General features: G+C 48.8%; 1 protein-coding gene across 2 annotated transcripts in view; it reads right to left on the reverse strand.

Annotated features, from left to right (window-relative positions):
• Nucleotides 1-2,460: 2,460 nt before the first annotated feature.
• Nucleotides 2,461-25,716, reverse strand: part of LOC133357590 (zonadhesin-like) — a 36,879-nt gene continuing 13,623 nt past the window's right edge. Inside the window, exons 3-10 of one of the 2 annotated variants that reach the window (XM_061575600.1) lie at nt 23,120-23,266; nt 19,963-20,041; nt 18,797-19,050; nt 16,410-16,494; nt 14,719-14,862; nt 13,978-14,139; nt 11,152-11,246; nt 2,461-2,588 (exon numbers count right to left, since the gene is read on the reverse strand). In XM_061575600.1, the coding sequence (XP_061431584.1) occupies nt 2,469-2,588; nt 11,152-11,246; nt 13,978-14,139; nt 14,719-14,862; nt 16,410-16,494; nt 18,797-19,050; nt 19,963-20,041; nt 23,120-23,242 (1,062 nt within the window). In that variant the 5' untranslated portion in view covers nt 23,243-23,266 and the 3' untranslated portion in view covers nt 2,461-2,468. The remainder of the gene's footprint in view (nt 2,589-11,151; nt 11,247-13,977; nt 14,140-14,718; nt 14,863-16,409; nt 16,495-18,796; nt 19,051-19,962; nt 20,042-23,119; nt 23,267-25,716) is intronic. The other variant, XM_061575598.1, reaches the window with a different exon arrangement.

Here is a 25,716-nt window from a genome sequence, read left to right on the forward strand (position 1 = left end):
CCTATGGGTTCTCCCTTGTCGCCAGTGGTAGCAAATGTTTTCATGGAGAAATTTGAAACAGATACCATCCTGACATCCACCCTACGTCCTTCCTTGTGAAAAAGATACGTAGATGGCACGTTTGTCATCTGGCCACATGGCCAGACAGCACTGGACCAATTTTTTAACCACATCAATTCCATACACCCATCCATCAAATTCACCTTGGAAGTAGAAAACGATGGCAAGCTACCATTCCTGGATATTTTGATCGAGAAAACACTCTGATGGCTCGTTGGGACATTCTGTCTACAGGAAAGCCATCCACACGGATTCCTATCTAAAGCCTGATTCCACCACCATCCAGCCCAGAAGAACTCCCTCATCAAAACACTACACCATAGGGCACGTTGCATTTCCGACCAGCAACAACTATCCTGTGAAGGATGTGATTCCTGACATGCAATACCCTGGTGCCTACAGACTAAGTTGTGTCTGTGGTAGCAGTTACATCGGGGAAACGAAACGACATGTCTCGGACCGTGTTCGCGAACACAAGGCAGATTTGAAACACGGCAAAACAAATACCTCTGCCGTGGCTGATCACTGTTTTAACGCGGTCGGTTCACACGATATTGTTTTTTCCAAGACCAAGGTAATTTGCAAACCTTCGGGCTACCATCAAAGATTTGTCCGTGAAGCCATCCAGATATATAAACACAGACACAATTTCAACCGAGAAGATGGGTACAAACTGAGCAATCATTAGAAGGATGTTATTAACCAGGTAAGTCATAACTTGCTGTGATGTTTCCATCCTTCCTGCCGTTGTTTAGCAGTTATTTCCGACTCTCTGAATTCTCACTGTCACGGCCACCGTACGGTGGTTCTCTGGCGTTGATACGCTGGCCTCTCAATGTGCAGCAGCCAACGCCTCAGCTTGTGTTGCCCACGAGGTGGCGCTGTTCAATAGGCTGTATGTCTCTCCTATTAACGCCGCTGTTGTACGTGTGGCGACGGTGCTCGTGTGCGACGGCAAAGCTCATTTTCCCATTGTGCTCGTTTGCATTAGCATGCCAATCCTCCTTTGGCGCGGCTGTTGTGCGTACGCACGGCGACAGGACTCCTTTCCATCTCTGACCCCGCCTACTTGCCCTTGGGTGACACCCACCTCAAACCTGAAATAATCTCTGGTTGCAACAGCCATTTCTTGTTCAGCAGTTCTGCTGCTGTGTCTTTCTGCCTGATGACGAGTGCTTGTGTTGCGATCGAAACGTAGTGATTTATTATTTATTTTTTCTACCTTCGTGACTTTACCGAAAGAACCAAAGAGTAATAAGAGTCCACTTTCAATGCGCTCAAATTTCACGACCGTGCATTCAAAGTTCGAGTGCGACTCAGGAAGCTCGGAGCCTCGCTCGGAGTTCCCCAGAAAGCTCAAGAAGCTCGCCAAAAATGTGTCTTCAGGTGCTTCTTGAAGGTGGAAGGAGACTGGATGCTGCTTCGTATGTGAAGGGGGGTAGAGTTACAGATGGAGGGAACTGCTGCAGAGTGAGCAGTGATGCTGGGTCTGACAGGAGGCCATGCAAAGAGCATGGTGATAGAGGGCCGCAACCTTTTGCTTGAATCGTGCAGATATGGGGGGCGAGCGCTGTGATTTTTAGCAAAGCAGAAAAATCTGTGCCACCACTCTCCATGCCGAGGGCAGGGCACGGCAGATCGTTTCGTAGTATTTGTAATTTGTTGATCCTCTTGACGGATGCCCAAGTGAGTAGAGGGCATTGCAGCAATTGTGATGGGAACCTATGATACAGCAGGCGAGGGTGTTTTCTGCGCCAATTGAGGGCATGGGGCGGATGTGCCGAAGAGCTGTGTGTCGTGCACAGTATGTAGTTGTAGAAAACTGCCGAGGCCACTTTAAAGCAATGCCATTTGGAGTGCACATCATAAGAACCTTTTGTCAATCATGAGCCTGCAGTGCCATGGTAGAACTAATACCACTGTATGAGCAAACACATCTCCAATACAGGACATACGCATGCTCATACACGGAGAAATTGGCAGTTCTAATCGTATGAGTAGCCTCTGAAAAAAAATTCTATTTAACTTCACACACAACCACTCAGGATATGGCTGTAATCGGAATAATGAAGGGTTTTCGGAGTAAAGTGACATCTTTTGCATCGTGATTAATCTATGTATGTTGAACTTTCCACCGTATGTAGCCAACCGTGCTAATCGGAGGTGCGGGGGAAATGCAGGTGAAACATTATCTCTCGCGTTCATCGATGACCGAAAGAGTGCAGAAACAAATACAAGGCACACATTTAAATAGGAAAATGTTTTTTATACATTACCAACAGTGATGTATCAAAAGATGAGGCATCACAAATACAGCTACAAATATGTATCTAGAGACACGCAACCAATGTGTCCTGTGTTGTAATCCTGGAATTCAAACTAGAATGCACATGTCAATTAGGCCGGTTTTATATGAATACTGCCACTACGACAACATATTTACCTGTAGGCTCACAGACTGAGACGCAGACGCTGTCCACAGCAATATCGCTCTCAGGTGTCTCCCCACGCACTCCTTCGATGGCAAACTGCACAAAAATACAAAGCAATGTCACGTATTATTAGTGCACGTCTGACTTGAGCATTTAATGATCGTGTTGTTTGTTGGAGTGGAAACCACTCGTATATATGTGTAGTGGTGATACGCGCTGACAGTGGGGATCGTGGGGCAGCGCGTGGTGATTGGCTGTGTGCCGGTGACGCGCGCTGACGGTGAGGGATCACAGGGCAGCGCGGGGTCATGGGTTATGTGGTGGTGATTGGCTGTGTGTTGGTGACGCGCGCTGACAGGGAGTGATCGTGTGGCAGCGCGGGGCGATTGGTTGTGTAGTGGTAACACGCGCTGGGAAAACGGATCGTAGGAACAGCGCGCCGTGATTGGTCGACTAGTGGGTGCTCACACCGCGGTCCGCAAGATGGCTATATAAGGCGGTGCGCGCGGGCGCTCGGGGAGTTGGTGACCAGCGAAGACTGAAGACGGCGCAGGAAGAGATAGGGCCCTGCGGCACCTAGTCCCGCTGTCCTTGCAAGGACCGGGGCTCTGTGTGACCCAGAGGCGGGACCCTGGGACCCGGGGCCGAACGTCCGTGTGAGGGCCGGCTCGTGGGACCCAGAGGTTGTGACCCACGCCCAAGCTTGGGGTGGGTCTGTAGGCTCCATGGACGTTACGGGGCTGGAGTGCAGTGTGAGCATGCAGCGTGAGCTATAGTAACTACACGTGTCAGTGGAGTGTGTAGCGGGAGAAGTAGTGACCACACGTGTCAGTGGAGTGTGTAGTGTGAGAATAGAGACCACACGTTGTATCGTAACAAGTCAAGATTTAATAAAAGAGTGTGCTACCCGTCAAGTGGTTTCCTGCCGTCATTCCGAATACTTCAACTGGCGTCAGAAGTGAAACAGTCTTCCAGGCATGGATACAAGGAAGACCCGTCGGACTCACGGGAATGACCGCGAGGATAACCTTGACGACTCGGGCCAGCTGGCATCGGGGGGAGAGGACGAGGAAATGCCGATGCCGCAGGACCCGCCAAGGGCGCCGGACGAACGACTGGGGACCGAGGCCGTACTCCGCGAGGCGCACTCCCATCTGGCAGAGCTGCTGTTCGCCGCCGCGTCCATCCTGGCAGAAATCAAGACAGCGGGAGGAGCGGGGACGTCGACGGACATTCATCAAGCGGGGCCCGCAGATTCCCGCCAAAATGACTTGGCGATTCCCGCCATTTCAACTGCGCGGCCATCTTTTGGCGGGAACGGCGAGCAACACGTGGCGGCGGTTCTCCACGCGCGCCCGCTCACGTCATCAACGCGCGCCGCGGACCGCCATCAGCCGCCCGCCATTGGGGCCCGCCATCTTGCAGACCGACGGTGCGGCCGAGAGGAACCACGTGGCAGAGGACGACTTCATTTCCCAGCAGCGCCTTCCCACATTGTCAGCCTTCAAGGCGGAGGGCGGGGACTGGAGCGCATTCCAGCGCAGGTTTCTGGCGCATCAGGAGATGTCGGCCTGGTCCGACGCTACGGCGCTGCGGGCACTGCCTGCCATGTTGGACGACGACGCGCTCGCGGCCTTCAGGTCCGCACAGAGGTCGGACCGCTCCACGCTCAAGGCGGCGCTGGGTCTCATGGCCAAGGTCTACGGACCTCCCTCGGCGTGTCGCCATCACTTTTACGCCCGACGGAAGGCAGACACGGAGACCGCCCTCGCCTACCGCACGGCGTTGTTGGCTCTCGCCGACGCCGCGTTCCCTCGTATGGACGAGGAGGGCCAGGACGCGATGGTCTTGGAGCAGCTGCTCAAATTGGCGCAGGACCTGGGGGTCCCCATCAACACGGCCGACGAGGTCGATATTTCTTCGTTGCGGGTCGCAACAAGTATACAGGCGTACGAGGTCCTCCAGCGTAAACAGGGGGCCGTCTGCACTGCTGCCGTGGCCTCAGCTCCGGGCCCGGTCGTCACCGAGCCCCAAGTCATCAGCCCACGGGAGGAGGCGTTCACCGCTGGACGACCGGAGGACTGGAGGTCGGGGGGTCGTTCGCCTCTGCGATCGGCCCGCAAGCCGGAGCAACCGAGACCTCCGACGTCCCTCATCACGTGTTACAACTGCGGCCTCCGGGGCCACGTGGCGTCCGGTTGCCGCGCTCCTCGTCAGCGCGCCATGGGACCTCGGCTGGACGACGACCAAGGCCCCAAGTCATCCCTACTACCCCCGGCAAGTCGCGGCACTTCACATGCTCGGCCTACATGCACGACACACATGGGCCGTCGCGTTGCGGCGGAGGAAGGCCGGTTAGGGATTGGGGATTCGGTTCGGCGAGGGGGGTTCGTGCGGGACCGAGGGGACATTGAATGGTCTGAGTTGGGGCACAGGATGGTGGCTGCGTCGGCGGGTTCGTCGGTCGTTACGGGATTCATTGACGGGGTCGAGGTCAGGGTGTTGGTGGACACGGGGGCGTCGGCGACTATTATATCAGACCTCATTTACAACATTCTCCCCGTCCAATGTAGACCTCTGCTCCTGGTCGACGTGCCATTTTACGCGGCAAATGGGGGCTCGTTGGGCATTGTCGGCCAAATTAGGGCGTCCATTTGCATTGGAGATATTAAATTGTCGGGACCCGTTTTCGTTTCTTCTTCCTTAGCGGTCCCTTGTCTGTTGGGCACAGATTTCTTGGCTAAAATGCCCATTAAAATTCTCATCGATCAGCATTGCATTGAGTTACCATCGGGTCGCCGTATTTCATTTTTGACGAATCCTACCGAAATTCGGACGGCGTGCGCTACGATACAAGCGCTGGCGACGCAGACCGTGCACGTGCCCCCGGGTTCACAGATGTTAATTCCCCTCCGGTTGAGAAAACCATTGGTTGGAGAGACCTCGGAACGAGGCATGCTTTTGGGTCCTTCTAATAGGGCTGTGGGGGGTCTCGATTTGTCGGTGGCTCACACTTTGGTTCGGGCTGACAAGGACCCGTTCGTGATGGTTTTAAACGCTGGTTCGCGGCCGGCTGTTATTCAGCAGGGCACTGTACTAGCTCACGTGGCACGAGTCCCTGCGGAGGAGCGCCTAGTTGCACAGGTTGACCCAAGCCCGACGCAGAACAATCCATCGAGGGAGGACCTTGAATGGGTCGATTCGCTGTGCGCGGACTCGACCGATTTGTCAGCGGTACAGTTGGGTGCGCTGCGTACGTTACTGATTGAATTTTCGGACGTCTTCAGTAAGCATAAATATGACATTGGGTGCACGGACCTGTTGCACCACCACATTGAAACAGGCGATGCGGCACCGGTCAGGCTAAATCCCTTCCGGCTGAGTCCTGTTGAAAAGGAACACGTTCAGTCGGCCGTTAACGATATGCTGGCGGCCGACATTATTTCGCCTTCTTCCAGTCCATGGGGAGCACCTATTGTGCTGGTTAAAAAGCAAGACGGGTCCTTGCGATTTTGCGTAGATTTCCGTCGCCTGAATAAGATATCCGTGGCTGACGCGTATCCGCTCCCCAGGATGGACGAGTCCCTCGATGCATTATCTGGCGCGCGATATTTTTCGACTCTGGATTTGTTGTCGGGATTCTGGCAGCTGCCACTCGACAACGAGTCTAGACCCAAGACGGCATTTCGGACTCCAGGGGGCCTGTTCCAGTTTAACCGGTTACCCATGGGTCTTCACTCCGCTCCCGCGACGTTTCAGCGCCTTATGGAGTTGGTTTTGTCGGGCTTGCAATGGGATACTTGCTTGATTTACCTAGACGATGTCATTGTTTTCAGTAAAACGTTCGAGGAACACCTCCAGCGATTGAGAGGGGTGTTCTTGCGGATGCGATCGGCTAAATTAAAGTTTAAACCGGCCAAATGCCACCTTCTTCGTAAGTCCGTGAGGTACTTGGGCCACATTGTCGATTCTTCGGGGATCTCTACCGATCCCGCGAAGACGAACTGTGTCAGTTCATGGCCAACGCCCACGTCGGTTTCGGACGTGCGTAGTTTCATCGGTTTTGCTTCTTATTACCGCCGATTCGTTGAGCATTTCGCCACCATTGCAAAACCCTTGCACGCTCTAACGGCAAAAGGAGTCAAGTTCCGATGGGGACCGGAGGAGGAGGCCGCATTCTGCTCCCTCCGGGACGCCTTGGTGGGTGCCCCGCCCTTGCGTTACCCTGATTTTACAAGTCCCTTCTTGCTAGACACGGATGCTAGCAACACGGGCATTGGGGGGGTACTCTCACAGGTCGTCGGGGGAGTCGAAAGGGTGGTTGCCTATGGTAGCAGGGTTTTGTCGCCGGCGGAGCAGCGCTACTGCGTCACCCATCGCGAGTTGCTGGCTATTGTTTTTTTTGTACAACAATTTAGACCATACCTCTATGGCCGTCACTTTACGGTCCGGACGGACCACGCGGCACTTCAGTATTCATTGCGGGTTGCCCAACCCTCGGGCCAATTGTCACGGTGGTTGGAAGTCCTCCAGGACTATCAGTTCACGACCACATACCGAAAGGGGTTCCGCCACACTAACGCCGATGCCCTGTCGCGATTGTCGCCTTGTCACAAATGTGTGTGCTTAATGGGATTGGCGCGCTGTAAACCGCCAGCTGCGGAAAGTATGGGGGCGTTCGCCGCGACCGCGGATGCACCGATTGGCGATGTTCCCGCTGCCCCTGAAGGAGAGGACTCGCTGCTCTCATTGTCGCTGATTGAGTGGGGCCGTCTCCAAATGGCTGACAGCTCCCTGTTCGCGCTGCGCCGCAGGGTGGGGGGTCCCGAGGATGGCCGGGAACGGACTGGCTCCTGGGTGCTCAAGCAGGGCCTGTTAATGAGATGGGACAATTTGTCCCGGCGGCACGCACTCGTGGTGCCTTCCGCTGTGCGGGGGAAAGTTGTCCTGGCCGCACATGAATGCCTCTTGCATTTAGGGGTCAACAAAACGCTTGCTCTGCTTCAGCGTGACTATTATTGGCCGGGGATGGGGAGTGATGTGGTGAACATTCTAAAGGGGTGCGTTGATTGCGCCAGACGAAAACCGCCGGCCGTGGCGTCGAATACACCGCTGCAATCTATTCAGGTTTCGCGCACTAACGAGCTCGTTGCGCTCGATATTTTGGGGCCTTTTCCAGTCACGCCGAGGGGAAATAAGTACCTGTTGGTTGGTGTCGAGTACTTTACCCGGTGGCCTATGGCGTGGCCACTCCCCAACCAGTCGGCGGCGGCTGTGACGGACGCCTTTGTCCAGGGCTACGTCCTGGACAAGGGGGCTCCCGAACGCTTGCTAACCGACCAAGGGAAAATTTTTTCTAGTAAATTGCTGCAAGAGGTGTGCGACCTATTGGGTACTAAGAAGGTGCGTACCTCCCCGTACCACCCACAGACAGACGGGATGGTGGAGCGACTCCACAGGACTTTGACTTCTATGCTGTGCCAGCAGGTGTGCGAGGCACATGTTGACTGGGACCTGCAGGTCCCGGGGATCCTCGCCGCGTATAAATGGCCCCCCATGCAGCAACGGGATTTTCCCCATTCTATCTGATGTATGGTCGGGAAGCCGACCCGCCTATGGAAACGCAGCTGGGACTGTCCGCGCCACGAACGAGTTCGAAATTGGCTGAACATATTAAATTTAACATTCATAAGCTGACCGAGGCACGGGAGGCCGCACGGCTTAATTCGCGGGCTCGTCAAATTGCCAACGAGCGGTTGCGTGCACGGAAGGTGTCCGTGCACAACTGAAAACCAGGCGATAGGGCCTGGCTGCACTGCCCTCAGGCACCTTTGGCTACGTCGCCTAAATTATTGAAGCCATGGCGGGGACCCGTTGAGGTTGTGCGGGTTGCACGCCCCCAATGTGTTCAGATAAAATGGGGAAAGCGCCGTTGCTACGTCCACCCCTCCCGACTGAAACCGTTCTCGCCTCCATATGGCCTCCCTTTGTGTCGTGAGGGCCGAGCATGTGACGTGACCGACGACAACAGGGGGGAAATGTCTCCGCCTGATCCTCACATGTCTCCGCCTGATCCGCTCCCAGGTGTCTCGGAACTGACAGCTGCCGACCACCGGCGGCCAGATCCCCGCGGCGCGGCCGGTCCTTCCAGGCCCGATACGCGCCTTCCGGGGCTGCCGGAGCCACCAGACGGTCGTCAGCGTCCCGTCCCATACGATGGACCGGCCAGGCGGACTCACGCTCAGTCGCGCAACTTTTCTTGACCAACCGAATGAGGGGTCGATGCGGCCGGAGCGCCTCGTCACTGCGTTCCTCTTCCGCTCGACCGCTCCATCATCCCGGTGGAGGAGCGAGCGGAGCGGGGGGGGGGGGGATCGATAGTCACAGAGACACTGGACACGTTCTTTTTCTCGGACTTGCTTTTATTGTGTTGTTCGTCGGTTTGTACATAACTTGTTGTCTAGGTGTTGTGTGTTGTTGTTGGTTTTTTTTATTGTGTTGTTGTCGGTTTGTACATAGGTTGTTGTTTGGTGTTATGTCATTGTGTTGTTGTTGTTGTGTTACGGGGCACACTGGGGGGTTGGGTTTTTGTTGTGTTACTATTGTTGTTGTTGTGTTGTTTAGCAGCCGGGCCGGCTGCGAGCTATGTGGGAGGGGGTGATGTAGTGGTGATACGTGCTGACAGTGGGGATCGTGGGGCAGCGCATGGTGATTGGCTGTGTGCCGGTGACGCGCGCTGACGGTGAGGGATCACAGGGCAGCGCGGGGTCATGGGTTATGTGGTGGTGATTGGCTGTGTGTTGGTGACGCGCGCTGACAGGGAGTGATCGTGTGGCAGCGCGGGGCGATTGGTTGTGTAGTGGTAACACGCGCTGGGAAAACGGATCGTAGGAACAGCGCGCCGTGATTGGTCGACTAGTGGGTGCTCACATCGCGGTCCGCAAAAGGGCTATATAAGGTGGTGCGCGCGGTCGCTCGGGGAGTTGGTGACCAGCGAAGACTGAAGACGGCGGAGGAAGAGATAGGGCCCTGCGGCACCTAGTCCCGCTGTCCTTGCAAGGACCGGGGCTCTGTGTGACCCAGAGGCGGGACCCTGGGACCCGGGGCCGAACGTCCGTGTGAGGGCCGGCTCGCGGGACCCAGAGGTTGTGACCCACGCCCAAGCTTGGGGTGGGTCTGTAGGCTCCATGGACGTTACGGGGCTGGAGTGCAGTGTGAGCATGCAGCGTGAGCTATAGTAACTACACGTGTCAGTGGAGTGTAGCGGGAGAAGTAGTGACCACACGTGTCAGTGGAGTGTGTAGTGTGAGAATAGAGACCACACGTATCGTAACAAGTCAAGATTTAATAAAAGAGTGTGCTACCCGTCAAGTGGTTTCCTGCCGTCATTCCGAATACTTCATATGTGACGCTTTGGTAGGAACATCAAGGGACTAATGCCGGGCGATTTGTGCCTGGTCCCAATCGCGATGCGGCTCTTTGATGGAATACGATGCCCAATGGGATTATCAATTGAATTGCGAATTTATGGTATTTTCTAGGCATCTAACAATTGCCCACAGTAACTATACAAATATTTACAATTTATCGTCGCGCTTTGATTACAATAATGAATGACTCTCTATATATACATTAGCATATAGGTTATATAAATAAACAGTTGATTCTCACATGCATGGTTTAATGTGTGCATCGTTGCGTTAATAATATTTTCTGTGGGGAATATCCAGAGCATGGAATCTGGTGGCGATTCTCTGAACAACTGCTAGGCTGTCAAAGAATCCCCATTCAACTCCATGGCGATGGTCCTGTCTCCATTCGAATAGCCCAAGAATCACCCCTTTATTTAAAGTAGACGCAGGAATCAGCAATTTAATTAATGGAGATTCTCTAACTGTGCAGCCCAGGAATTGTCCATAGAATTCCAATTTATATGATTGGAACTCGCAGGAGCACAAATGCATATTTAATGCATGAGCGAAGGTAATATAATTTTTTTTTATATATGAAGTGGGTTAATACCCATGGACTAAGAAAATCTAAGTTGCATCATGATTTGTTTAATCAACTGATATGGTTGAAAATACATCGGTATGACACGAGATCTCTTGAAATGCACACAACTCATTAATAACGCAACGTTATTTTCAAAAGTGTTCAGTTTCATGAAATTTCAACATGAATAACAAAACGTGTGTGCATCATTTGTATGCATGCATGTTGAACTACGTAGCCAACCGTGCTAATCGGAGGTGCAGGGGAAGGACAATAAACTAAACACAAAACATAAAAAACATTTACATGGTTTCTGAATGTTTAAACACTTTAAATTAATTTCACAATTTTTTAATGACGTTTGATTTCATTCAGCTGCATTCAACCCAAAGTGTTCAACACCAGCCCAAGCTTGATTTGAATAATGGGTGGTGCAGTGTTCAAATAAATAGCCGTGCACACAGTGGGGAATCGTAAACAATTAAAAGTGCATTCTAATTGAGTCGTAATCTTTACACCTTACCAATTGGTATTACAAATCTGCATCTCACCAAATACAACTGCATATCTTTCAAATCTAACCCACACACATATATCATCGGGAGTGATCCAAATACAGTAGACACATATACAGAACTACACTGCATGTAAGGGATTCTCTTACTTGAACATTTCCGGACTCAGGGAACATGACTTGAGCTAAAATCCACTGTTCTCCCTGGTTTCCCTGAACAGTCCACACGGGTTGTCCATTGACAGCTGCGGTCAGTGTGGGTGATACAGAAGGTTTGTTACACGGCTGGAAGCGGAGCATATGGGTGTGCCACTGACACACAAATACACAAAGTTACATGGAGATAAAACCAGTCACCATTAAAACCATCATCCCCATTAAAACCACCATCTCCACTAAAAACATCATCCCAATTAAAACCATCATCCCTATTAAAACCATCATCCCCATTAAAGCCATCATTCCCATTCAAACCATCATCCCCATTAAAACTATAGTCCCCATTAAAACCATCATCATTAAACCATCATCCCAATTAAAACCATCATCCCTATTAAAACCATCATCCCCATTAAAGCCATCATTCCCATTCAAACCATCATCCCCATTAAAACTATAGTCCCCATTAAAACCATCATCATTAAACCATCATCCCCATTAAAGCCATCATCCGCATTAAAACCATCATCCCCATTAAACCATCATCCCCATTAAAACCATCCCCTTTAAAACCATCATCTGCATTAAAACCATCATCCCCATTCAAACCATCATCCCCATTAAAGCCATAATTCTCATTAAAACCATCATCCCCATTAAAACTATAGTCCCCATTAAACCATTTTCATTAATATCATGGGACCTCCTTTGCCAGTACTAAAATATGAGAATAGGTTTTCTCTTTTTATCTGGCAACAAAACAAGTGTTAAGTTTTCTTGGTTCTTTTGGTAAAGTCATGTAGAAGGGAAATAATAAAAATAAAACATAATAAAATACAATTCTCACGACGTTTCGGCCACAACGCAAGCAGCCGTCCTTAGGTGAAGAACAGGTCTGTCGGAAATACAGCGTCTGAATGAACACCACCAAGCTTGGCAGCGTATATTTAAGCTGGGTTAGAGGAGGAAGGGCGCTTTTACAAAGGAATTTGCATATCAACAGAGGAATTTAGCATATTTATGGAAAATGCAGATATGGGATTGCGTAGGAGGTAGGGGGGGGGTCTCAAAGTCATATTTTGCATTATGTAGGATTAGCAGCAACAAAGGGAGGAAGTAGTATTCGCAGTAATAAAGAGAAGGAATTTTAATAGTAAGAAGCTGTAGCAGCCAAACCACCACGTAAAAAACTAAAATATAAACGACATCAATATCATCAATATACTAAATATACTCTCCAATAAACTTAGCTACTAACAATAAGTCATACATTACAATTCTATGTCGCAAAAAATATAATATGCCTCCAGCTAAACTTTTTCCTTACATCACACGGATCTACCCCGTACTACAGTGCGGGAAAAAGTATTTGATCCCCTGCTGATTTTGTACGTTTGCCCACGTACGTGGATGAATACCCATCCACGACCCATTTTCAATGCCCTGGCTGAGGGAAGGAGGTTCTCACCCAAGATTTGACAGTACATCGCCCCGTCCATCGTCCCTTTGATGCGGTGAAGTTGTCCTGTCCCCTTAGCAGAAAAACACCCCCAAAGCATAATGTTTCCATGTTTGACGGTGGGGATGGTGTTCTTGGGGTCATAGGCAGCATTCCTCCTCCTCCAAACACGGCGAGTTGAGTTGATGCCAAAGAGCTCCATTTGGTCTCATCTGACCACAACACTTTCACCCAGTTGTCCTCTGAATCATTCAGATGTTCATTTGGAAACTTCAGACGGTAATGTATATGTGCTTTCTTGAGCAGGGGGACCTTGCGGGCGCTGCAGGATTTCAGTCCTTCACGGCGTAGTGTGTTACCAACTATTTTCTTGGTGACTATGGTCCCAGCTGCCTTGAGATCATTGACAAGATCCTCCCTTGTAGTTCTGGGCTGATTCCTCACCGTTCTCATGATCATTGCAACTCCACGAGGTGAGATCTTGCATGGAGCCCCAGGCCGAGGGAGATTGACAGTTATTTTGTGTTTCTTCCATTTGCGAATAATCGCACCAACTGTTGTCACCTTCTCACCAAGCTGCTTGGCGATGGTCTTGTAGCCCATTCTAGCCTTAAGTAGGTCTACAATCTTGTCCCTGACATCCTTGGAGAGCTCTTTGGTCTTGGCCATGGTAGAGAGTTTGGAATCTGATTGATTGATTGATTAATTTCTTCTGTTAACAGGTGTCTTTTATACAGGTAACAAGCTGAGATTAGGAGCACTCCCTTTAAGAGTGTGCTCCTAATCTCAGCTCATTACCTGTATAAAATACACCTGGGAGCCAGAAATCTTTCTGATTGAGAGGGTGTCAAATACTTATTTCCCTCATTAAAATGCAAATCAATTTATAACATTTTTGACATGCGTTTTTCTGGATTTTTTTGCTGTTATTCTGTCTCTCACTGTTCAAATAAACCTACCATTACAATTATAGACTGATAATTTCTTTGTCAGTGGGCAAACGTACAAAATGAGCAGGGGATCAAATACTTTTTTCCCTCACTGTACACTGAAGTGTTCAAGACAGTGATGTGATATCGTCTGTGCATACACATGTACTTGCAGTAGTGCGTACAGCGACATTTAATATTTGCGATACGAATGATAATTTTATCTAAAGACTTATACGTGATCTTAGTTACTACCGTTTCATCTGGACACAACGCCTACTAAATCTTGGCTTTAAAGCAACCCTTAGTTGGCAATATGGCCTTTCATCCAAATTGAAATGAAAACAAAGTGCATATCTTCAATTACATCGTGACAGGTTAACTACTGGCAAAGCCTGACAACTGTAATGGAGATAAAAGCCTCTGTACCTTTGTTGATGTAAACGTTGATGGCCATGTTCTCTGCTGACCCATACAGGAAGTAGTGGAAGCTCAGGACGAGGCACCCAGAGGAGGGGATAGCCAGACTCTCTAGCAGCAGCGCCGTTCCAGGTTTGTTGTACTCAGAGTCCAGCAGCAGGTAATTCCCAACTACACACAGCAGAGTTAACACAGTGATCCACACACACACTGCTGTATTCACTAACACAGTGATCCACACACACTCTGCTGTATTCACTCACACAGTGATCCACACACACACTGCTGCTGTATTCACTAACACAGTGGTCCACACACACACTGGTGTATTCACTAACACAGTGGTCCACACACACACTGGTGTATTCACTAACACAGTGATTCACACATACTGCTGTATTCACTCACACAGTGATCCACACACACACTGCGGTATTCACTCACACAGTGATCCACACACACTCTGCTGTATTCACTAACACAGTGATCCACACACACACTGCTGTATTCACTCACACAGTGATCCACACACACACTGCTGTATTCACTAACACAGTGATCCACACACACTGCTGTATTCACTAACATAGTAATCCACACACACTGCTGTATTCACTAACACAGTGATCCACACACACATTCTGCTGTATTCACTAACACAGTGATCGATACACATTATACTGAATGTGGGTTTCAATGCCAGGAGCTCGAGTGGAGGCTGTGAGTGATGCGAGGCTGTAAGATACTCACAGCCAGGGCGTGAAAAGTCATCGTCAGGACCAGTGTTCTCAGTTACTGTGGGACCAGTCCAATGCTCCCAGCCCACGTCCCCTCCGCTGTTCTGCCAGCCACAGAAGTCTCCCATTTCATCAAAATCACATCCGCTCACACACTCTGTGGGGTGAAAACATGAATTAATACGTGGGTAAATTACTTCACATTTAAATTACACACAAGAAACAAGCAAACTATATTTTCTGCATTCCATGGTGAGTCGTAAGTTGCTAACTTATCAATGCATGGCTATAGTGCAGAATATCGATGCCACTGGAATTTAAAATCATTCAGTCACAGCTCTGTTGGGCCAGAAAATTGTTGTAGTGCCGATTCTAGGGTGCGATTCATGAACTGAGCAGAGTTTCCAGCAGCGCACAGTTCTTCATTCAGTGCAATGTAGTATGAATCTTCGCCTGCTCAGTGTTCGCTAACCAATCACAGTTTAGAGAGGAGCAAGAGGAATCCGCCACAGCATCGTGACATCCGATGGGACAATCTCCACTCAGCCACCAAATCGGGATCCAACACGCACTGCGTTATTAATCCCGCTACTCGAGCTCGAGTCTCGTTCACGACAAACATCAGTGACGAATATCTGAACCAGTTGGAGCTTTTCTAAATCCACTGCTGGATCAGGGCCTTCCCACACCGCTTGGGTTGTGAGAGATTTTTTTTTACCATACTTCGCCACCCAGGTCAGCGTGGATTGAAGGTTGCCATAGGGCCCGATAGCCCTAATGCAACCTGTCTGTGCATGGGAGTCACCCATCCAAGTGATATCCAGGCTCAAGCCTGCTTAGCAGCCGAAATTTGATGAGCTCGGGAGCTTTCTAGCAGAGACTAGTTGTTCCATAGGACAATCACTGGTGACTTCCCACCTAGTAGGGGTGCTCCGGTCGGTACTCCAGAGGGATGATGGAGATGGCGTGCTGTACTCTCTGATTGAAATTTTAACAAACGATCTCACAATGACACCCTCAACTGAGCCGAAAATCTGTTTCACGGTGAGAATGTTTCATAATTAATAAGTGTAAAATTGTAATGCGAGCAAGGACAGGGTGGGCGCGGCCTCTGCGCCACTCACGCGGGCCGGAGTATTAGGGGAGGTGGAGCCTGGTCGCCGGGGTGAGTGGTGGCGGAGTCAGGGTCACGTGAGGAGGAGGATATAGGGTGAGAACCGGAAGGGGATCGGGAGTGGAGAGAGAGTAGAGATAGAAGGAGCCACGCAGGGTGCTGGCGGAGGGGTGGCACGAATTGCCACGTGGTCGGAGTCACGGCACCGTCGGCCAGTGGTGTACGTGGAGCAGCGGAGTGGCTGCAGAGTGTGCGGGAGCACACGGAGGAGCAGAGTGGCTGCAGAGTGTGCGGGAGCACACGGAGCAGCAGGGTGGCTGCAGAGTGTGCGGGAGCACACGTAGCAGCAGGGTGGCTGCAGAGTGTGCGGGAGCACTCGGAGCAGCAGGGTGGCTGCAGAGTGTGCGGGGCACACGGGCAGCGGTGTGGCTGCAGAGAGAGCGGAGGACTCGAACGGCGTGCGGAGGGCACGCGACAGAAGAGGTGCGGGTCCGACCGGAGACAAGAACCCAATAAAGGACAGACGGAGACCAACATCGCCTAAGAGTCCTTTATTACAAAATGATAAAACTGAATTCATTTCATCTTACCAAAACAATTTCCCTCAGCCACGGAAATGTCATCCAGGCCTATATCACTCAATCTTAATGCTCCCCGAATCCCCTCCAGGATAACCTGCAGATAGAGTAGATATTGAGTCAGACACAGGCGTCCTTCGCATAACACGTGACATGCGTTTCTGAAAAACAACGCGTAAGTCGAATCGTGCTGTATGAAGACTATTTTCCTATACACATACATGTTATACGGAGGGGTGCGTTTCTGAAGAAAAATTGGGTTTACAAAATACGTATAGATGTAAAACTTGATAACATTTGTAACATTTCAAAGAAATACTTATTAAGGAGTTTAATAAACAATACTAATAATTTTTATTTAAAATATTACTATTTACAAAGCTTACTTAATAATGAGTAACTTCAGGGCTCCTTGAATGCTTCCGTGGGCTGCTTACAGATGCACGTGCGATGCAGACACAGGCGGTAGATCTACGATGGCTACTCCCAGCCCGTGACGCTGGGCGCTGCCATGACGCTGTGACGCCATCAGGAATATTGTTTGTTTGCTTTGAATTTTTAGAATTAAAAATTATTTTTAAACATTTGATTTTTTTTTTCTTTTCTCTCGAGCACGTAAATGTGAAACACAAAGCGTACGTATGAAGTATCTCCCTAAAAGAAGAATCGCATAACTGTGAATTTGCACTGTGGGGGGGGGGCTGAATTACTGGAGGGACGCCTGTACTTTACAGTGATTGTTTCAGATAAATTAACCACAAGAAAAATGTACGGTAATTTTGATTCACAAAGGAATAACTGTAAACATGTGTAGCGCAGTAAATGGGCTCCGTATACTATGGGGACCTCATTTGCCAGTAAAAATATGATAATTGGTTCTTTACCCTTCTATCTGGCAACAAAACTGACACCTTTTTGCAAGGAGTCATGTTTGCATAGACCGCAATACCTGCAGTCATAATACAAACAAAAGAACATAACTCTGATAATGTGCACTGTCCCTGAAGTTGATTGGTCCACACCCGAGACAGCTTTCCTTCGAGCCTAGTCTCATATGGGTTGGACCAGATGACGCCAAAAGGCGCACAACTCAAGGACAATGCACCATCAGAGTATGAGAGCTCTCATACTCTGATGGTGCATTGTCCTTGAGTTGTGCGCCTTTTGGCGTCATCTGGTCCAACCCATATGAGACTAGGCTCGAAGGAAAGCTGTCTCGGGTGTGGACCAATCAACTTCAGGGACAGTGCACATTATCAGAGTTATGTTCTTTTGTTTGTATTATGACTGCAGGTATTGCGGTCTATGCAAACATGACTCCTTGCAAAAAGGTGTCAGTTTTGTTGCCAGATAGAAGGGTAAAGAACCAATTATCGGGCTCCGTATACTTACCTGCAGTAGCAGACAGGGCCCACCAGGGGTAGTAACTTGGACCGGCATAAGGGTCGCTACATTCCCCAGCCCCAAAGCAGGGGAGGGGGTTCTGGGTGTTCTAGGATCACCCGAGACCCCCCTCCCCCCTCTCTGGAAGGGAGGCGTGGCCAGGGGCTGACACACCTAGGGAGGGGTATAAAAGCCGGACCTCTGGATGGGTCCAGGGCCAGTCCGAAGACCGAAGCCAGAAGACCAGCTAGCCTAGGATCCTGGGACCCCGAGACAGGCTGCCCTTGTAAGGGCCGGGACCGAGTAGGCCAGTGGTCGGGACCCGTATCTTGGCTGGGTCAGGTCAGTGTAGCCTCCCCTAGGTTAGTCTTAGCCGGAGGACTTAGAGCCCGTAGCCCAGTGATAGGGCACACTAGTCTGGAGGCCGTACCTCCCCAGGCAGTAGGTAAAAGGGCCGCTGCCCTTTGTGGAAGTTATTGTTACCGTTATTGGAATAAACGCGTTGCCTCTACAAGTCGTCTCCACTCTCCGTGAATCCACAACACATGCATGGATGTAAAATCAAAAAAATAAAGGATGGTTCTAGTTATTTTACTAGCTCGGGAGGGCAATTATCCCATCCTTGGTATTGAAGGACCAGGCTAATTGGAAATTACTGTCACTTTGTAACAGTGGAAAAATCTGATAAATTTTGGAATTTATAACAGAGCATACACGGGCACAAACATGCCGAAAGATCTTAAATATCCATGGTTGTTGGAAAACAATAAGTAAACAGCAATTGAAAGAGCAGAAACGTATTGAATAGGGTACGCACAAATACAATTACTGCGAGATGCATTGAGAACAAATTAGGATTGGAAATTAGCAGACAGGCATTATCAAAGTAACATTTATGTAAGATTTTTCGAAGAAAATAGCTGTAATTTCTTCAAAGTGGAAGAATAGTGGCCAAACATAGCTATAGGAATCAGACTCTTGGTGGGCGTTTCTGGTGAGTATTAAGGGCCACTGGCCTGGGTGTCTGGCCTGGCCTGGATGGTGACGGTTCCCTGCAGCCAGGCGATGCTCTGCTGCCCCTCCGCGCGCCACACGTGTCTCTCTCCACCGTCCTCCAGCACGTGCACGTTCAGGGTCATAAGTTCATCGCCGAACATGTGATACCAGAAGCTCAGGCACACGTTCTGGTTGGTGTTGATGCTGGGGCTCAGGAGCCTCACTCCTCCCCCAGCTCCCACGGATGCAGAGTCCAGGTAGAGGTAGAAGGAGGCTGAAACAAACCGGCATCCCGTGCCGTCAATTTACACCGATAACAAGCAGCACGAGCAGGGCCAGCCATGAGGTTGCTAGGGGCCCGGTGCAGATACGCCCTGTGGGAGCCCCCTACTTCCTTATTGACAAAAGAACCAGGCCCGTTTGTGTGGTCTGGGGAAGACTTCTTATCCGCGATGGTCGGGGAGTGTTGGGGAGAACTTCAAGCTCATCAAAATACCTAAAAAATTGTACAGGTAGTCCCCGAGTTACGATGGTCCGACTTACGATATTTCGATTTTACGATAGCAATACGACAAAATTGAAAAATATTTTACATTTCGCGCGGCAGGCAAACGCAGAACCGTACGAGGTACGATACTGTACTTTATCATCGCCATCCTCTTCCGACAACGAAGTTAATGTAGCCATCAATAACCTAACATCGTTCAAGTATGCAGACAACGGACAGAATCTTGGTGAGTACAGTACAATATGATACGTTACGATACGTTCAATGGATGTATGATACGTAGCTTTAGCGATTTAATTTTAGGGTTACCACGATACGATACATTCAATGCATGTTCAAAGTTTTTATAGCAGATAGGATTGTTTCCTGAAAAAACTTTCTATTAAATTGCAGTTCATATAGGTAGGCTAAGAATTTACCTTGTTTTTAACTTTCAATTTTACTGTGCAATACAGTATTGTAATTAAGTTTATACGGTACGGTACTGTAAATTGCTCTGTTTTGCTAAATTATCACCATTCTTTAAGACTCCTGGATAGGCTAGGCCATCTTCGACTTACGCTATTATAATGCGAGCGTAAGCGGGGTTTCGCTGCTCGGCTCTGGGCCAATCATACGGCCCAGGGTATTGGGGGGCGGGGCCCAGTATGGGGGCGTATGTGAAGGTCCGCCGCTCACCTCGGGTCCAATCGGATGCGAGGTGAGCAGGGGCGGAACCTAAAGGCGGAGCCAGCAAGGCGCTATGCGGAGGCCGGATCTGGAAGGTTTGGTGAAGGGCGTGGTGAGAGGAAGGAGACAGGATCACGTGGTGAACGGAATATAGGTGGGATCCCGGAAGGGCTCCGGGTCAGTTGGTAGAGTCACGAAGCGGGACCACGTTGGGTGGCCGGAGGGTATCCGCGCCATCAGCCACGTGGCTGGAGGAGCTTCGAGCACACCGTCGGCCAGCGGTGTGCGGGAGCGGGGGAGTGGAGCGACTGACGGGAGAGCGCGTGCGAGGCGCGCGAGGAGCAGCTGGTCCGCTGTCGGGACCAGCGGAGTGCGAGCATCAACGGGAATAAAGAGTGACGGAGACCAAGCAGTGTGTCAGCGAAGTCCTTTATTACACTATTTTCGACTTACGATGTGGTCATCGTAACGCATCTCTATCATAAGTAGAGGACTACCTGTATTTTATTCCGTTCACGAAAACTCTCTAATCTTAACCCTCGAAAAAAGTGTGGACAGTGGGATTAATTTATCATGCTACACAGTGCCCCCTCCTGATTTTACAGATCAGCTGTGGCTAGCAGGATGAATTCACCACGAGGTACAGTGTAAATTGAGCTCGGTGGGCTTTACCTGATAAATAATAATAGTTTAATCTTGATTTGAGGCTTTCGTGACTGCAGGAATCCATACTCTTTGGTTCTTTCGGTAAAGTCACGTAGGTAGAAAATAAAATAAATCACGACGTTTTGAGCGCAACACAAGCGTCTTTTGGATTGCACTCTCATACTCACAGGCCCTTCGTATTACACCCGTTGGGTTGCATTCCCTCGTCGAGGAGGCCCACCTCTTCTCCTTATTTTATACAGTTACATGCTTATTTCTCACTTTAACATCATGCTAATTCCTCACATTAACATATCCACTTCCGTGCCCTCTAATTTCTCACTTTAACATCATGCTAATCCCTCACATTAACATAGCCACTTCCGTGCCCTCTAATTTCTCACATTAACATCATGCTAATCCCTCATTAACAGAGCCACTTCCATTGCCCTCGTTTAGGAGGTGGCTCTTATATCTTACAGTTACATACTAATTTCTCATATCAACATCACTAGCCCCGGCCACTTTTTATGACCCTTGGGTTACACCCATTTCTAACCTTTTTAAAACAGTCTGCATCAGCAGCAGACCATGCTTTCCCACCTGATGACGGACGCTTGTGTGGCGCCCGAAACGTCGTGATTTATTTTATTTTATACCTACGTGACTTTACCGAAAGAACCAAAGAGTAATAATAGTTTAGTTGAGCTTAGATTGTTATTATCTGAAGGGGTGTTTTTTTAATTAATTTGTTTAACAATTATAATACATCAATAAGAGTTTTTTTGGGTTAGATCTCGTACATTTTTTTAATTATTTTTTAAAATGTAACTAGTAATATTTTAATTATTTCCATATAAATGTTCAACCTGTTTACAGTTTTATTCAGATCTAATTTTAAGAAACACTTCGGCCTTGTAGGCAGGCTCGTGAGCATTTTGTCTCTCGTGTGTGTTTGAAGTTAATCACGAGATCGTAAAATCCCACGCAATTGTAAATTTGCTGGGTCAGATTTGTGTCTTGATCAAAAACAGCAAGAGAGCATCGCACGGGAATTTGCTTTATTGTCGCGACATTTGCACAACTGCTGTCATGATCCCACTGGGATGTTTGCACACAGCGTTGGTGTACGGTGTTTTTTCTGCAATATTTTGCTGTCTTTTCTTGGATTTTCTGTTTGCACTTAGTCACATTCACTTTAAGATGTTTTCTTGTTCATGTTTTTGTTTTTTTGTTTGTTGCGGTTGCACCCGATTCAAGAGCCGAATGGCTCACAGGGCTATACTTAATAAATGAACTTAAACAACTTCCGCAAAAACCCAATCGATTTAAATCTCTTTCACTTTAAGTGGCATATTCTCCACTCTGTGCTACAAAATGTTTGCTTCATCATGTGGCAAACATTGTCAATATTCGGCTGAATGAGAATGTGCAGCACCCATACACTGCCTTAGAGGCAATTGATCAAGGAACTCAAGGTTAGTGATATCACCCACAAGCTGTTATAAAACCAGAGTGGTGCACCGCTTTCTGTGGCATTTGGGAATTTAAATGTTTTCATCTCATGACATGACACCAATAAGCAAAACTGTATAAAATTTTACACGTAGGCTTTCGCGACCAATATCATCCATAATAGTGTGTTTTGGGGTTAGATCGCCTACATTGAGTTCAACAATGGGGCACATCCAGGTGTTCTTATCTACGAATCAAAGTTTAGGCTTAACTGCAAGGTACATACGAAAAAAAATAGGCGTGGATAGACGAGATTTGTTAAAACGCACTGGGCGGCACATTGTTAAAATGCAATGCAGACGTAATTTTGTATGTATGCTAAACAAGTGGCTCTAATTGTTTCATTTATATATGTATATACAACTGAAAAGCATGGTACGCTGAACAGGAGATAATTCTGTAAAACAGTAAACATGTAACAATATCCGAGGTGAAGACTCAACACAGAGTGTTCGTAACAGATAGTTTTGTCATTGAATTTTATGAGTTTGTTCCCCCAGTGTTGTCTCGATTATACTACTGGCGTCAATACGAGACGCGTCCACCCATATCTCCTGCAGAGCAGTGTGACCCTTCGTGTTCAAAGACGGCCCACAGAAGCGGCTATCAAAGAGCTACCTTTGAGATGCCTTCAAGTCACCTCCGGACGACACGCAGTAGAGGGCAGCACTTCCCACTTGCTCTGCATGAGAGTTATGTTTATCGCAAGGCGGCCAAACTAAATATTTTATTCTCAGTGCTGGGATTTATTGCCAAATTAAGCGTGTTAAATAAATTTAACGTGATGTGATTTTTGTGCGCAGTCATTGGTAACCATGTTGAGGTCATCAACTCACTAAGACTTGAGAAGCAGGTTTAATCACAGGCAGCGGCCTGGACTCAAACCTTGGCCAGCACCTTATCGAGCTGTGCTATCCAAGTCCTCTGACTTCTGAGCCACCTGGCCACCAGATTATATTTTATTTTTTCTTCTAAGCAACCATTTTACAATGTGAGTGCTGCTTACATCCGTTGGTGTGGTCCCCAGGTGGACCGGTGTTGGGGTTGGGGGTTGCTCCCGAGTTCCTGATCCAGTCTCCGGTGTCATCGCCTGACTGAGTCCAGCCGCACAGCGGGAGCCCCTCATCATCAAAGCTGCAGCCGAGATGCGCGTCTGTAAAAAATAACATTAAAATTTTGTTATAAATTCACGGAATCATGCTTTCCTTTATTGGGCACGGTATAAAGACAATACAGCTGAATAATGTTGCCACTGAGATATTTACAGTGCTTTTCAATGTTACTGGTGGGTCATTGATCTGAATAACCAGCTTTAAGACAGATCAGTTTTATTAACCAAACCCTCGATTTAAGCTCACAAACTTCCAACGATAAGTTATATGCTCTTGCCACAGAAGCACCCAGCTAGATAACCATTACTGTACAAGAAAGGAATTGGCCTGCGTGATAATCTGCAGTGGAGTTCAGAGTCTGCAGTGGATATATTTGGTCACGCACGCTCACAAATGAACTCCTGAAAACAGGTGCACAACACGGTACTTTTGTATGTGTGTGATATAAACTCATTCGGTGCTGTCACGGGGCATTAAAGTCACATTCATTTCTGATATTCTCCATCCACCAATAGATGGTTGCCTCCTCAAGCATTGTAGGGCATGGGGTGTTTTTGACCATACTTCACCATGCTGGTCAGTGCAGGCTGGCTAAGGGTTGAATCGGTTCCGATATCACTCGCCACCGATGTTAGCCGTGGCAACGAATCGAACTCGGACGGTGGGATTCATTGCTGCAAGTGCTGTTCGTGAGCACACACAAGACACTCCCAGCGCGAGGCTGACTCATTACATCTCGCGGAGAATCTCTCCGCTGATGAGTGCCACGGTTCAGTTTGCAAGTGCGAGTTCGCGTTTTAAGTCGATGTAAAAAAATTTTGTGGAAGTTGTTTCGTAAGTGCGGGTGTTCATAAGCCAGGTGTTCGTAAGTTGAGAACTGGCTGTAGTTTTAAAAATGTAATTTTTAATAATATTAACACTGGGTAAACGAGCATAATGATGTGTCCTATATGTATGTTGTATTTTAATATTTTAGTTTGTGTATATTTGTTAATCATTCTACACCATACAGTTTGTACGTTTTTCAGGAATATTTATCCTTTTTCATGGATCTTCCCGTGCCACCACCTTGCGTTTGTCCCCAGGCCTGCCCTGTGCAGAGATATGTGTGTTGTTTCTGTGGGATCCTATCCGGCTACATAACATGTGGATCGCCGACTCCTCTAACTGGTGGCTCCCCTGTCTCACATCATACCTGACTCCAAGATCCAACTCGGTGACCCCTACGTAAGTATGTATCTCGTACCCCGGCTGCGTTTTCCGCTCGCCTTGGCTTGGTGACGGCAGGGGAAGGGCGCGTGCAGGCCCGATGGCCCAGGGAGCATTTATGTTGGTGACATTAATGGCGGTGATGTTCGCCGACGAGGTGTTTTTATTTCAATCAGCGATGAGCGGATGAACTTCATCAAACGTGGCGGTGACGGTCACTGCTAGCCACCAAAGAACGATGCGCTGCTGTGAAGACGCAGGCTGCGATGATTTTGCGATGTTCGAGACTGCAGTGGACTAAAGATAACACAAGTGGTAAGTTACGAGAGAGTGTATGGACTGTATATAAAAAGAAACATTTAACGAGTTCACGGATTGGCTGACCTGATAACATTTATTATACTGAGGAGTAATAAAATGACACTCTCCTCACATCAACATATCAGTACTCAGATTTGGACTACATTTTTGGCTGTCATAGTCATAGCAGGGATAGAACATATATAAAATCCACAGACTGAGACTGTGACTGAAATAAAATAAATATGCCATCTCAATTAGCACGGACTGGTGCTGGCCAGCGTGCGGTGTGCGGTGCCTGGCCTATGCATGGATTCTTCTGGATGAGGCATGCACGAGACTCGAGAGCGCGGTGCAGGTGCCTTGGATGTCCCGCGGTCCACGTCGCGGGGCAAGGTCCCCCTGGTAGTGACCCTCGATGTGTTGACGTGACGGCTTTCACGCATCTCCCATTATCTCGGTGCGGTTACATTTTGGACCCAGCAAATGTACTAGATTGTGCAAGTGTCTCTGCCTGCCGTAACATCCGAGATGAGATTGGCCGTTGTGATGTAGTTATTGAACACGTCAAGTGAACCGGCTGTGGGAAGCCGTTTCAATTCCAATTACTTGTCACGGTTGACACTGCTTAGTTGAAGAAGAATTGCCGCTGCGACTGATCGTTAAATTGATTAATTGGATAAAATAAGCGAGGCGCTTTTTGAGAAATGTGACTGCATCTCAAAACATTGTAAAGAAGCGGCAGGTGTATGTATTTCGTGGGGAGAGGCAGGCAGGCAGTCAGGCAGAGGATTCATGAGAGATCTTGAGGCTGGACTTGAACAGGGGCAGGGAGCCGGTAGCATGGGTGGCTGAGGGAAAGGAATCCCGAACTATGAGGGCACCACAGGAGACCGAGTGACCTCCTTCTGGGTGAAGGTTGACTGGGGGCTATAGAAAACGCCTCGGTTGCCCGAGCAGAGAACAGTTAAAGGGAAGTAGA

The sequence above is a fragment of the Lethenteron reissneri genome, chromosome 58 (assembly GCF_015708825.2).
Source record: "Lethenteron reissneri isolate LAM-NWPU_2019-01 chromosome 58, ASM1570882v1, whole genome shotgun sequence".
Classification (NCBI taxonomy): Eukaryota; Metazoa; Chordata; class Hyperoartia; order Petromyzontiformes; family Petromyzontidae; genus Lethenteron; species Lethenteron reissneri.